Here is a 14,824-nt window from a genome sequence, read left to right as displayed (position 1 = left end):
TCTCCAGCTCTGTCCAGAACCCTCTGTTGTGATCCTGGTCAGAGCAGTCAGTGGTGGTAGCCGGGCACCATCTAGTTGTACTGGACTCAGTCCGGTGGAGGCCTTGGTAAAGAGTCTGCTTTCTTATAGTCTTATACATTCATCTAAATCTTTGAGAGCACCAAGAGCAGATCTAATTTATTCCATATTGCAACATTTAAGTCTTAAGTAAATTCCAAGCTAAATCTCTCCAGTTCTTTTAATTGATGTTTGTTTTCATTTTCTTCACTTGCCTGACCACTCTGAATATGCTCCAGTTCTTTATTTTTATTTATTTATTTTTTAATGCATGGTGCCTCAAATTGAGTGTATACCAGCATTGGTCTTGTTAGAACAGGATTAAGTTCAATTGTCACTTCTTTCCTTTTAGGTACTCTACCTCTGTATTTCTCAGTATGGCACTGGAGGGTTCATAATACATTACAAATTCATACTGAATTTACTTAAAACCATTTTTAATGTTTTTATGTCCATTAGCACTAAGCCATGTTACTACTATGTATCTTTGCAGTTTTTTGAAACCAATGCAGGACCATATATTTGTCTTTAATTTTTTTTCTTAATAAACCATGTTTTTAGCTTGTTGAGATTTTCTTTATTTTTAATTTTGCTAATGCTGATTTACTTTCCATCTTAGCATGATGTCACTTACAGATTATGTTGACTAGGTTGGGACAGGATCCTGCCCTGTGTTATCAGGCATCCATCACCCTTTAGGAATTGTCACTATGTCTACTACTAATTTACATAATTGTTCTTGTCCTCATTCAGTCCATATCTCAGCCTGTCTCTTGGCCAAAACTGGATAATGAAGACCATATCAAATTATTTTGAGTGTACTAGGGTCTTTTGTTCAAATATGTTGATACATAAACTACCAACCTAATGATCCAGTCAGAAAAAGAAATGAAAGTAACATTTTGCTGTGTATTGGGGATTCTTGAATTCACTGGGATATAGAACTGGAAAAATGAGTAACAGATTTTGCCTTTAAGGACCTCAAAATGTGGTGGGTGAGACAGTAAAGCCCAGTAAATGACAATATAAGTGCTGTACTAGAAGTATAAACAAGCTAATGTCTGGCATGACTTGTTTTTAATGAATCCATGCTGAGGTTTGATGATAACTCTTTTTTTGCCTAAGTGGTCACAAGTTATGTCTATTAATTCCTTTTAGAATCTTGTCCAGGATTGCTATCAAGCCACTTGTCTTTAATTTTTACTATTTGACCTCTTTTCCTTTTAAAAATTGTAAAGTGTGGGAAGAGGAGTTAGCTGTAAGTGTGGAAAAATTGCAGAAAGCTAGTTACCGGGGATGGAAAATATATTTCACACATACTTGGAAGCATAAAGCCAGAAGTGACCTTACAGACTTAGTTCAGTTCAGGGGCAGTTGGGGGCTTGTGTATGATTATATATCTACTTAGCAAAAATCCCTGGCTTAGAAGCCAGTTGTTCTGACTCAGTTTAGTATTGTTTTTGACCATGCCACACTTCTTCCACTGCTTACTTAGGATTAGTTTTGTTTACCATTAGTTGGACAGAACAGTTAAAGGTACTTGTGAATTTATCATCTTGGCACAGGACGTGTGTATACATTTATATCTCTTAAAATACTTCCTTTTCTTTTTAGGTGGTTATTGGTGGCAGAAATAAATATTTAATCAATGGAGTAAATGCAAACAACACCAGAGTACAGGATCTTTTCTGTTCTGTTGGCCTTAATGTTAACAACCCTCACTTTCTCATTATGCAGGTATTTTGTTTGTGTTCTTTACATCTGTTTTATGATGGTTTTGACATCTTTTATTTTTAAGTCATTACAATTGGAGAGATTCTTTCTTTATTGGATTTTACTAATATGCTGAGGTCTGGGCCCCTGTTAATAAATGTGGTTTATTTATTTGTGTTGATGGTATTTTGAGAAACGTCTGGAGCTAACTTTCCTTGACTTTTATTTTCTTATTAAGAGAACAGTACATGCTCACTATAAATTTTTAAAAAATATTCTCATTCTTTTAAAGTATTGAATTAGAGCATCTTAATATTTCAAGTATGTATTCTTTAAAGACTTACACAAATGGAGAGTAAGCACTGACATCTTACACTTATATTATCTCACTTGACCCATCCAGCCACCCTTTGAAAAAGTCACAGCATGGTCAATGGCAGGATGATGGAGCCAAACAAAAATATTTTCACCATATCACAGCTTTAAAGCTGAAAATTTACTTCAAATGAATCTAAATCCTAAGTAATATGATTCTCTGAGAGCTGGATGTGCTTCTATGTGGGGGAGGGGTAATGAATGAGTTCGATGCTTTTCTGGCATTGAAGTTAAACGTTTTATTTTTCTTTTATTTGAGGCCTAGAGGTATGTCATGTATTTCTTGGAGGACTATCATTCCAAAAAGTCAAGAAATGTTCAGTAATTATACATAAATTTATCTATATACCTATTTTTATTTATATATCTATTTTAGAATTGGATGCTTCTACATCATTAATATTAACTGTCTTAAAAATCTGGTCTGAGTTAACTTTGTATCATTTAATAAATTATATTGTATCACTTAATAACTTTGTATCATTTGATTTGCATCACTGTCAGTGACAAAATGAATAGCAATGCCAAAATTCTAAAATTGTAAGATACCTTTGGTCTCAAATCCAATAAAATAAACATCTTTCATGTAGGTAAGAGAAAGAACCTCCAAAAACTTAGTGTATTAGGATTTGGTTGCTGTTCGTAGCTGTTATTGAGTAGGCCCTTGACTCATGGCAACCCCACATACAACAGGATTGAACCCTTGTGGTCCATGTATTAGGATACATACAGCTTTATTGAAGAGAAACATGCAGGCCTGTGGGTTACATTTTCTATAATTTGTTATCATTGTGGTAAGTTTGTCATTTTATTTTCAGGGTCGAATTACAAAAGTATTGAATATGAAACCTCCAGAGGTAAGAATACTATTTATGAATAGTAAAAATAGTAATTATGAATACCATTTTAATTTTCCAGGCAGTCAATTTTTTTAACATAATTTCTTTCATATTAAATTTCTTGGAAACATTGTTTATTTAAGAATGCTTAGTAAAGGAGTTTTTTGTTTTATATTTGGCACTGTGCTATGTATTAAAATAAAAGAAATTTTGACTGTATAAAGTAGCCTTTCTCAACCAGTGTTCCATGGGAGAATGAAACCCTATAGAAAAAGATTTGAGTAGCTGTTTTTACAATTTCGTGAAACATTGCACACAGATAGTACCATTCTAGATGCATAGATGAGAAAATTTATTAGTTGGTATAAGGTATGAATATTTCATACAAGAATGAAGGCTTTTTAATTATTTGTTTCTATTGAAAGAAGCTAATAAAAAGACTGATAATTGATGATACCAGTCTGGTTTAAATATAGGTCATGCTTATTTCCTTTAGATAACATCTCAGGGGAAAACTTCTAATTTGAGACTTGCCTAATACACAAAAATCAAAGTGGTTTCCAAGATGAAATAATTCTTTGAGACAGGGATTGTTGATGAGCAGCAGCTTCTGGAAAAGGAGTGCTAGCAAAATTGTCCTTCCCGCAAAATTATACAGTAAACCTGTGACAGACACAGAAACCTGTCAGAGAAGGAAAATTCAATTATTTTCCACTAAAATGAGCAATAGAAAAGTGGTAAGACTGCACCTTGTCAAAGGCTGAAACTTATGAGACGCAGAAAAACAAGGCAGTCCAGTGAAGTTCCGGCTCTCACGGGTTTCACTGTAGTTAATTAGTGCTTTTCACGTGCATTATTTTGTTTAATTCTCAACAGTCCTATGAGATATTAGCAGCTTTCTGGATAAAGAAACTGAAGCACAGAGAAGATTAAGTTACTTCCCAAAGTTCTTAAAGGATTTGTCACGGTTGGGACGTAAATGCTATGCCATGCTTCATCTTTATTGGCACAAAATGGCTGAAACCTGACTTGGTTGAATTTTAAGTAGACATTTCCAAAATAAAGCTGAATGGCACTAACTTTTAAAAAAATCTTCTTATACTTGGAATTGAAGGAAAAGAGGAGAGAGGAATTATTGACTTTAATTTTAAAAGAGATGTACTTGGAAAATTGTAGCAGAAAGTGATTTTAGAATTTGGGTGAAGTCCAGAAATGTTCTTGAATATAAGGATTATGGGTAATATGTGAATTTTTATCTAATTGTTATGATTCATTTGGACCATTGTTTTCATAAGATGCTTACTAAGGTCAAGGCCATAAATGATGTACTCAGATAAATTCAGAAGAGACATATTGTCTTGGATTCTTGAAACATTTATAAAATTGTCATTTCAGATTTTATCTATGATAGAAGAAGCAGCTGGAACCAGGATGTATGAATACAAAAAAATAGCTGCCCAGAAAACTATAGAAAAAAAGGAGGCTAAGCTGAAAGAAATTAAGACGGTAATTAAATTGATCCGGAACATTTTTGGAGAAAAATAAAATTTTCCTATGGATTTTCTGTGCTGTGAAATGGCAAAGCCTTTTTTTTTTTTTTTTTTTTTTTTTTTTAGTTTTTCCATAATGTTTTTGCTACTTTTTATTTTTAATGGTACTGTACATACCGAAAATACTTATTTTTCTTTATTTTGCAGATACTTGAAGAAGAGATTACTCCAACTATTCAAAAGTTAAAAGAGGTATATACTGTATATCTGAAGACAGCCAATAGAATGTCTCTCTAAATTGGTGAAGTATCCTTAGAGCACATGCATAGGGATGAAGAGTATACTAATTTGGGGAGACTTTTCTGCAATGAGATATGAAATTAGAGTTGATACTCTGTAGCTCAGCCTTCCGCTTACAGGGGATATGTTCTTCATACCCATTAAGTTGTAATGGTTTTGGAGTCTGCTCTATATAATCTCAGATAATCATATGCCAAATTTTAATACTTTGTTAAACAAGTCTGGGTTTTCCTGGACAATTAGAATTGACTGGAAGAACATTTCTTAAGGATATGTCACTGTTAGTAACCCTGGTAGGTAGGGTGAGTAACTTCTGGTATAGTAAGTGCTATTACATAATTGTTGCTGTCAAGGCATTTTATAAGTAAAAGGGATTGAAACAAAGGCCTGGTTATTCACTATCATTTTTACAGCTCCTGGACATCATAGAACTTGGCAGTGTTTCTTTAGTGTTTGTTACATAGTGAAACAATGCATTTACAGCACATTGTTTTAAAAGATAGCCATTTAAGAATTTATTAAATGCTCAGTAAAATTGGTACTACTCAGAAATGTTTTCTTAATCCATATAGTAAAGTTGATGTGTTTGGAAAAACTGAAAAATTGTGATCTTGAAGGTATCCCCCTTTGTATGCATAATTTAGTAGAAAATAGGAGCCCCTGTGGTACAGTGCTTAAGAGCTGGGCCAAAAGGTCAGCAGTTCGAACCCACCAGCCTCCTCTTGGAAACCCTGTGAGGGCAGTTCTACTCTGTCCTGTAGGGTTGCTATGAGTCAGAACCAACTTGACGGTACATAACAACAACTAGATCAAGAGTTTAAACCTATGTTTCAGACCTGATTTTGCCGCATTTTTTCTAAATCTGACACCTTCATCGCGAAGTGGGGATTTTAATTGTTGCTTTGATTGCCACAGTGGGTCCTTGTAGGAATCAAGTTTAGCAATGTGTGAGACAGTGCTTATAAATAGTTATGTGAATGAATGTTGGGTAAACATCTTGGTAATACTACTATAAACTACATTTAATAGTGTGTTATCGGTGGCTGTGTAGGTTGGCTTGGTAGACATCAGACTACCAACAAACAGTCTACGAACCCAATGTTCACATTTGTTAATCTCAACTGCTTGATTATATATTACAAGAAATAGCCACATGGGATTCACTAAAATCGGTTCCAACTTATGGTGTTACAGGGTATAGAACTGCTCCATAGGATTTTCTCAGCTGTAATCTTTACGGATGGAGTTAGCCACGGCTTTCTTCTGTGGAGCTGCTGGGTGGGTTCAAACCCCCAGCCTTTAGGTTGGCAGCTGATCACAAACTGCTCACTAGAGATGGTATAATGCTACCTAAGAAACCAGAGTTCTCATGTTCTTTGAAAGTTTCCTAAATTTTTATAATTGTATGATTATTTAAGAAAAAATCTATTGTATCATGGGATGGAAAATTAGGTACATGTTGTAGTTTGATTCTTTTCAAATTTGTTTAGAAATACGAATTTTTGAATAATCCTTTGTTGGTAACTTCTCTTTCAGGAAAGATCTTCCTACTTGGAGTATCAAAAAGTAATGAGAGAAATAGAACATTTGAGTCGTTTATATATTGCTTATCAGTTTTTGCTGGCTGAAGATACTAAAGAACGCTCAGCTGAGGAGTTAAAAGAAATGCAGGATAAAGTTGTAAAGCTTCAAGAAGAATTGTCTGAGAATGATAAAAAAATAAAAGAACTTAATCATGAAATAGAAGAGTTAGAAAAAAGAAAAGATAAGGTAGGAACATATAAATAAGACAGATAATATACTTCTGTGTGAAAAAAATGTTAAACTATGTTATGTACAATAATTAGTCAGGATTCACTCAGTGTTGTCTTCCTTATTGATTTGTTAACAAAAGTAGGATAATTAAATACCTTTTAAAAAGTGTAAATATTTCTCATAAAATCACATAATAACATGAACAAATTTTAAGTAATGTGATTGAATTGGGCCCATTTGATTATAGGAAATTGGAGGTATACTCCGCTCTTTAGAAGACACTCTTGCAGAGGCTCAGCGAGTTAATACTAAATCTCAGAGTGCCTTCGATCTCAAGAAGAAAAATCTGGAAAGTGAAGAAAACAAACGCAAAGAGCTGGAAAAAAATATGGTGGAGGTAAGTAAATAAGCAGTCTAATTATCACCAGTGTACATTTATCCATTCAGTTACTGTTTATTGAGTGCCTAATATAGACCAGGCACAGTTGTTTGTGCTAGGGATATATCAGTGAACAACGAAATGGACAAAAGTCCCTGCCTTGTGTGTCTTTCATGGGAAAATGATGATAAAGAAAATAAATTAGTAAAATATATAGCGTATTGTATAGTGATAATTGTTGGGGAGAAAAAAAAAATAAAGCAGGAGAAGGGAACAGGAAGGGCAAAGGTTATAGTTTTAAAATGAGTAGCCATCAAGGGCCTCAATTGAGAAGGTGATATTTGAATAAGATCTGAAGGAGATCAGAGAGTAAAATGAGCCATGTAGATAGATTGGGGGATGAGGGCAGTTTTCCAGACAGAGCAGCCTTTGCCCTGACTGTCTTTAGCATTGGAGAAACAAGGAGATCATCATGGCTGATAAGCACTGAAAGAAGAGTACTAGGAATGCAGAGAGGTAACAGAGTGCTGGATCATATAATATAAGGCTTTGCAAGACATCTGAAAGATTTTGACCCTTATTCTGAGTGACATGGGAAGCCACTAGAGTTGGTTGAGCAAAGGAGTGACATCTCTTAAGTCTTAACAGGATGATTCTGATTGTTTTGAGGATAAACTGAAGGGTCAAGAGGAGAAGCAGGGAATCCAGATAGGAGGCTATAGTCCAGGTAACAGCCCTTGGGTAAAGGTTGTAGAAGTGGGAGTAGTGAAATATTGTGGCATATTGTATTTTAAGGATAGATCTAACAGGATAAGCTGACAGATTGGTTATTGGGTATAAGAGAAAGAAAAAAGTCAAGAATAACTTCAAGATTTTTGCCTTTGACAGTTAGGATGGAGTTGCTATTAGCTGAGATGGAGAAGAGGAGGAAAAACAGTTTGGATGGGGGAAAGGAGAAATACAGTGTGAACATAATAGGTTTGAGGTGCCTGTTAAACATCTGAGTACAGATGTTGATTGGGTAATTGAATGTATGAATATCAAATCTAAGTTAGAGATATAAAGTTGTGGGTCATCAGTGTATATCCATGTTTATCCATGAAACTGAGTAAGATTACCAAGATTATAAGTGTATATAAGAAGAGAAAAACTCAAAGGTTTGAACACTGGTATACTTCAGCTTTTAGAGGTTAAGGGACTTGAGGAAGAACCAGTAAAGAGATTGCGAAGGAGTAGTCAGTAAAGTATGAAGAAAATAGGTAAGGCGTCCTGGAGGCCAAGTGAAGAAAGTGTTTCAGGAAGTGGCTGTGAGATCCTGCTTAAGAGTTTGTTCAAGGCAGAATGGGAGAAGATAAACTTGAGAGGGAGCATAGAGAATTCTTTTGAGATGTTTGCTGAAAAGGGAAGGATAAATAGGGAGCTAATTGGAAAAAACCAAACCCATTGCCTTTGAGTCGATTCCAACTCATAGTGACCCTATAGGACAGGATAGAACTGCCCCCATAGGGTTTCCAGGGAGTGGCTGGTGGATTTGAACTGCCCACCTTTTGGTTAGCAGCCAAGCTTTTAACCATTGTGCCACCAGGGCTCCATTAATTGGAAGGTAATGTAGAATTAAGAGGGTTTTTTTTTTTTTTTTTGGTTTGTTTTTAAGATGCAATAAATACCAGCATGTTTTTATATTGATGGGAATGATCCAGTGGCAAAGGCAACATTTATGGTTCAGGAGAGAGATGGGAGATTTGCTAGAATTGGGTCCCTCAGTAGGTGACAGTGGTATACGATCTAGTGCACAATTAGAGGGAGTAGCCTTTGTGAAAGAGTAAGTCATCTGAGTAACTTTTGTGAAGGCAGGCAAATGTGTGACAGGAGCTTGTGGAACTTTTTTTCCCAGTGAAAATATATAGAACTTGTTTTTTCATTGTAAAAGTAACTTCATGAAAATAAAGTATTTCTTTATACATCTCATTAGTTATTTTTGCACCAAAATGTAATTACCAACTTAAGAAACCGGTAAAAATCTAGACAAAATATTATCAAAGTGATATGGATGTCTTGTGACACCCAGCAAGCGAAACCATTTCCGCAAATGTTATCAAGTTTTATAAAGCTTCAAACCTTATGGACCTACTTTGGTTTTGGTTCATTTTTCCTTAATCCTGCCAGGCCCATAAGCTTCACACAGCACTTTTAGTCTCCTTTGCTAGATTTCTTGACCTCTAAGTGTTGGCATGTCTCAGGGCTAGCCCTCAGACTTCTGTAGACACTTAGGTAATCTCATCTAGCTCTTTAGCTCTAAATACTGTCTATATGGTATCAGAAAGTCCCCAAGACCATCCCCAGGTTTGATGATTCACTAGGAGGACTCACTCTCTATGATTTATTACATCAAAAGGATACAGAACAAAATCAGCAAAGCGACAAAAGGTGGTTGGGGTGAAGAGCTAGGATTACATGGGTCTTCTTCCAGTGGAATCACACAAGATGTACTTAATTTCCCCAGTCTTCTCCCAGTGGAATCACACAAGATGTACTTAATTTCCCCAGCAATGAGTTGTGACAACAGGTGTTAAGTAGGGAAGCTCTGTACTTTTTACTAGGGACTAATCATGTAGGCACCCCCTACTTTGCACATGCCCAAATTCCAGACCCCCAGAAGGAAAGCAGGTGTCCAGCATAAACCTTATTGTTTGTATAAACAAGTGAGGCACAGTAAGCTGCTCTTTTCAGTTCTGAGAATGGTGGGAACCCTCCTGAAATCCAGGTTCCCACATTCCAACAAGGACCAACGTTGTAAGCAAGGTTTTCAAAGGATAGCAGCCAGCCCTGTTGTGTTAACTCTTGTATGTGCTGATGCCTTTCACATGTGTAACTAGCCTCGACTCCTTTTCTGAGCTCTAGGCTCATTTGTCCAGGAACTTAACATTTTTCCCTGAATGACTTAACATATCCAAAACAGAACTTTCAAGCTCCCCTAACCCCCAAACCTACTTCTCCCTGAGTTACTGAGTTTTCCTTATCTCACCATTCACCTAATTGCTTAGTCCAGAAATCTTCCTGATTCTCCGTTTTTCTCAAATCCTGTGTTCAATCCATCAGCCAATTATAGTCACTATTTTAAAAATATATCCAGGATTCAACCACTGTTTATGACCTCTATCACAACCAACCTGGTGCATGGACTACTGTAATAGTATTCTTTTTGGTTACCTTGCTTTCACTGTTGCCTGTCTGCAGTCTGTTTTTTATATAGAATCTGAAACATAAATTGGATAGTGCCATTTCCCTGCTTAAAATCCTTCAGTTGTTTCAAAGGCACATGTATAATAAAATCCAAAGGCTTTACCATGGCCTAAAAGGCCCTACATGATATGACTCCTGGTTCCCTCAGTTTTCCACCCTAGAATATAGGCTCCCCAAGGACAGCGTCTTAGTGTCTTTAATGTCTAGAACAGTGCTTGGTACCTAGTATGTACCCAATAAGTATTTGTTGAAACATGAATCAATCAAGTGGGCCAAAATTTCTTGCCACTCTCATGCGAACAAATTGCTAGGTTATTTGTTCACTGTGCCGGTATCTTGCATACTGTCAGGTATATGGTTAATACTACCATAACTATTTAATATTTAAATTTTATTGCCTTTAGTAGTTAAACTATTTTTATGTACATTTTCTTAATCCTAAAATTTCTACTTTTAAGATAGGTTTAGTATGGCTATTATTTCAATTTTCTAAGTTTAGAAACTGATATTTAGTTTTTTCAAGTTTAAATCTGCACTTATTTTTTAACTCATTATTTCCCAGATTCAACTACAGCATATGGAGTGAAACTATTTCTAATGGGATAAATGTCACATTTATCCCCAAAACTGAGAAAGACAGAAATTCAAAATAGGAATTCCATATTTAAAGTTATGAGAATTAAATTATTTTTCTTATTATCATGCCCACCTCAAATTGCTATGAAGTTTGATGACCTAAGGGTATGTGTATATAAGAAAATGGATGACTGTCCTAACAAGTAATGCTTTCCTACTTGAATTTTTCCTAAAGGACTCTAAAACTTTAGCAGCAAAGGAAAAAGAAGTTAAAAAGATAACAGATGGACTGAATGCCCTTCAACAAGCAAGTAATAAGGATGCTGAAGCTCTGGCTGTTGCACAGCAGCACTTCAATGCTGTTTCTGCTGGCCTGTCCAGTAATGAAGATGGAGCAGAAGCCACTCTTGCTGGTCAAATGATGGCCTGTAAAAATGACATAAGTAAAGCTGAGACAGAAGCCAAGCAGGTAAAGATAGACATTAAGCTCTGTGATTGCATTTGTTTTTGGAAGCTGCTTCACATCATTTGTTGGCAATTGTTTTATGCCATTGTTGAAAGTAATCAGTTCAAAGTCAAGGAACTTGTTTACTTTATTCTTCTTCATAGTATCTAAAAGAGCAAAATTCAAACATGTCAGTTGCTAAATATTCATGATATTCACCATAAAATACCTTCATGGGTTAATGTAATTTTTGAGAGCAATAAATGCTTTGTTCTGTTTGTAACATTGTGTGGAAAATTAGACTTTAGTCAATTTATTCTCATCTTTTTGACTTTTTATTTGCTTTTATTGATATCATGAAGTTGGAATCTTAAGCTCTAGCAGGAAAGGAAAAATTTCTCTTCGTTTCTGTGCCTAGTTCTTAAAAATCTTATTTTTGGAACTTTGTAACATCTTCCTAGGAAGAGTTCCTCCTTCTTATTCGGCCAAGTTCCAGTCTTACATCTCCCTACTCTCACTTAACAATCTTTCATGGTATCTGATCTATTAATGGTAGTTCTTAAATTTGTTTAGGTAGTAGTGCAGCTAAAAATGTTTATGAGCACAAGAGTTTTGTTGCAGGAGGGAAAAATATATGTATATATACGCACATACACATTCTTTTTTTAATAGAGACTCAACTTTAAAAATATGTATGAACAAATGTACTTGTGTGTTTGTTTATTAACCCTATTCAAGTTTTTCTGTTCATATGTATTTGCTACTTTTTCACTCAGATGATCACCAAAAATTATAAGAAATCAATAGTTGAAAATTCTGTTTTTCTATTTTATGGGAACTGGGAAAAGGCTACTGATTTTCAGTTTTAGAGGGACAGTCCTGTGATCTAGGTCTTGTAATATTAGTTCATGGTTTTAAAAAGAAGCAATGCTCAATTATATAAACTTCAAACTCCCGAAGTTTCAGAAATTCTAGCATTTAAATTTCAGATTCCTATACTTAAACTTCTCTGTCAACTTAGCTTCTCTTTCCTATATAATGGAGCCCTGGTGGCAAAGTGGTTAAGAGCTTGGTGCTAATCAAAAAAAGGCTTGCAGTTTGGATTCACCAGCCGCTCCTTGGAAACCCCATGGGACAGTTCTACTCCTATAGGGTCGCTATGAGTCGGAATCGACTCAACGGCAACTGGTTTGGTTTTTTTTTGGTTTTTCTATATGATACTATTTTTCTTTGCTCAATGCACCTTCTTTACTGTTGTTAGATAACACTCACAAATACATACAAATACAAATATGTGTACCCAAGTGGAAAAGAAGGGAACTGGAGTTGTGATTTCCAGCTTTCCGTTGTATGTTTAATTTAACGAGCTAATAACAGTTATTCTTTGATATGTTTGAACTCTTATTAACATGAGATATTTTGTAAATATTAGAAATACAGACTTTAATTCAAATATTTTTAATGATTTATTTTAAACCTTTATTAGTTTATATTCTGAGTAGTGTTTTGAGAAGAAAATCCTGAGAAATGATTAATCTGTTGAAATACTAATCCAAGAGATCAAACAGTTACATTTTAAAGGCTGATGTCTTTTAATTAAATCAATCTGAATCTGTGGCCATTTAATCACTAGTACTATCTGCCTCATATAGTTTGCTGTGTTTTCTGTTGTAGGCTCAGATGAAGTTGAAACATGCCCAACAAGAATTAAAGGCCAAACAAGCTGAAGTTAAGAAGATGGATAGTGGTTACAGGAAGGATCAAGAAGCTTTAGAGGCTGTGAAGAAACTTAAAGAAAAACTTGAAGCTGAAATGAAAAAGCTAAATTATGAAGGTTTGCCTTTAAAGATATGATGTCAAATCATTAGGAAGTGGTGATTCTTGATAGAAATTAACTTAAATAAAAGAAATAAACAAGTAGGAAATAAGTTAACCGTGTTAATGGGTATTAGTATAAGAAGTATTTCTAAATATAGTCAAAAAAATTTATCTTACTATAGAATAGCCCTTTGAATTTGGAGAACTCTGTACTGAGAATTTCCTGCTTTAATCACTCTAAAGTACACTTGAAAATTCAAAAATGTCATTTGTATATCTTAACATTAATAGGCATTCAATTTGTATATCATTTCTTGGAATGAAAATTGTGTTATTTGTTGCAAATAATATCTATTTGACATACGATAGAAACTTGAACTTTAAACATTTTTATGTCATACTTACCAGAAATTTGTATTTCTCCTATGAATGCTTTGAAAATACAGTTCATTAATATTTTCCTTAAAACAGAATATTTGAGTTTCTAAAACTTGGTTTCAATTTACTTTTTATTTATTGTTCAGAAAACAGGGAAGAGAGCCTTTTGGAAAGGCGTAGGCAGCTGTCTCGTGATATCAGCAGACTGAAAGAAACATATGAAGCTCTCTTGGCCAGATTTCCCAATCTTCGATTTGCATACAAGTAAGAGATTTTTTTTTTTTTTTTTAATTTCATTGTGTTTTCAGTGAAGGTTTATACAGCAGTTTAAAAAAGTTCCCATTCAACAATTTCTCCAGCTGTTCAGTAACACTGGTTACATTCTTCACAGTGCGTGAGCTTTCTCATTATTTCTGTTTTGGATACAATCGAGAGATTTAAATGTTGAATTTTAACATAGTAATAACCAAGGCATTGTTTTTTTATTATTATTTGGAGGCACTAGGTGATACAGTTAATTCAGTTGGCTGCTAACTGAAAGGTTGGAAGTTCAAGTTCACCCAGAGGTTCCTCAGAAGAAAGGCTTGGCATCTACTTCTGAAAAATCAGCCATTGAAAACCCTATGGAGCATGGTTCTAATTTGACATACATGGGGTCACCATGATTCAGAATTGACTCAGTGCCTCTGGTTTTGTTTTTTTTCTTTAAGCTAGAAGACACCCTGAAAAATTTGTTAACGTTAAAATTTTGCATGAAAATTTTCCTTCACTGGTATTTTTCTTTAAATATTTATTAAAATGCATGAAATGTTGGGAGGGGAAACTCTTATAAAAATCTAATGGCTTCTGATACTATTAATCTTAAGACCAAAATGAGGGGAATTTAATCTCAGTTCAAAGTTTCTTTATTGTCATTAATGTTAATATCTATATTTATATTTACATTTTACAATTTGTTCTGTCTCATGGTTTTTTAACAGAACAATTACAGTAACCATATATATTATAAATATTAGAACATCAAAGTTGTTTTTGTTGTATACATAATCTAAATTAAAGTTCTTTTGATTGATTTAAAAATACATAGCTGACAGTTCATCTGGAACATTTTTACATTTTCATTTTGTTGAAGTTGTATGTTAAAAGTGTGATTTTTTTTTTTCTGTTTTCTAATCTAGGATTAATTTTTGTCAACTTTTCTATTTTAGGGATCCAGAGAAGAACTGGAATAGAAATTGTGTGAAAGGACTTGTAGCTTCTCTGATTAGTGTCAAAGATACTTCTGCAACCACAGCTTTAGAATTGGTGGCTGGGGAACGACTCTACAATGTTGTAGTAGACACAGAGGTAAATTGAGTTTAAGTAAAAAAAATTTAAAATTGTTCTATAGCTTGAAAAATTATGTGCTGGTGAAGAATTAAATACTTCCTTGATATTTTAAGTTTCTCCTAAGGTC

General features: G+C 34.5%; 1 protein-coding gene across 1 annotated transcript in view; it reads left to right on the top strand.

Moving 5' to 3' along the window:
• The window catches only part of SMC2 (structural maintenance of chromosomes 2), a 44,795-nt gene that overhangs the window by 2,689 nt on the left and 27,282 nt on the right, over positions 1-14,824 (top strand). The window contains exons 4-13 of the mRNA XM_004372207.3: positions 1,672-1,794; positions 2,964-3,002; positions 4,380-4,490; positions 4,682-4,726; positions 6,311-6,544; positions 6,777-6,926; positions 10,963-11,196; positions 12,847-13,006; positions 13,515-13,632; positions 14,577-14,715. Of these exons, the coding sequence (XP_004372264.2) occupies positions 1,672-1,794; positions 2,964-3,002; positions 4,380-4,490; positions 4,682-4,726; positions 6,311-6,544; positions 6,777-6,926; positions 10,963-11,196; positions 12,847-13,006; positions 13,515-13,632; positions 14,577-14,715 (1,353 nt within the window). The remainder of the gene's footprint in view (positions 1-1,671; positions 1,795-2,963; positions 3,003-4,379; positions 4,491-4,681; positions 4,727-6,310; positions 6,545-6,776; positions 6,927-10,962; positions 11,197-12,846; positions 13,007-13,514; positions 13,633-14,576; positions 14,716-14,824) is intronic.

This window comes from Trichechus manatus, unplaced genomic scaffold, assembly GCF_000243295.1.
Source record: "Trichechus manatus latirostris isolate Lorelei unplaced genomic scaffold, TriManLat1.0 scaffold00016, whole genome shotgun sequence".
In the NCBI taxonomy this organism is placed as follows: domain Eukaryota; kingdom Metazoa; phylum Chordata; class Mammalia; order Sirenia; family Trichechidae; genus Trichechus; species Trichechus manatus.
Note: the sequence above shows the minus strand (reverse complement) of the source record. Positions and strands in the feature narration are given on the sequence as shown.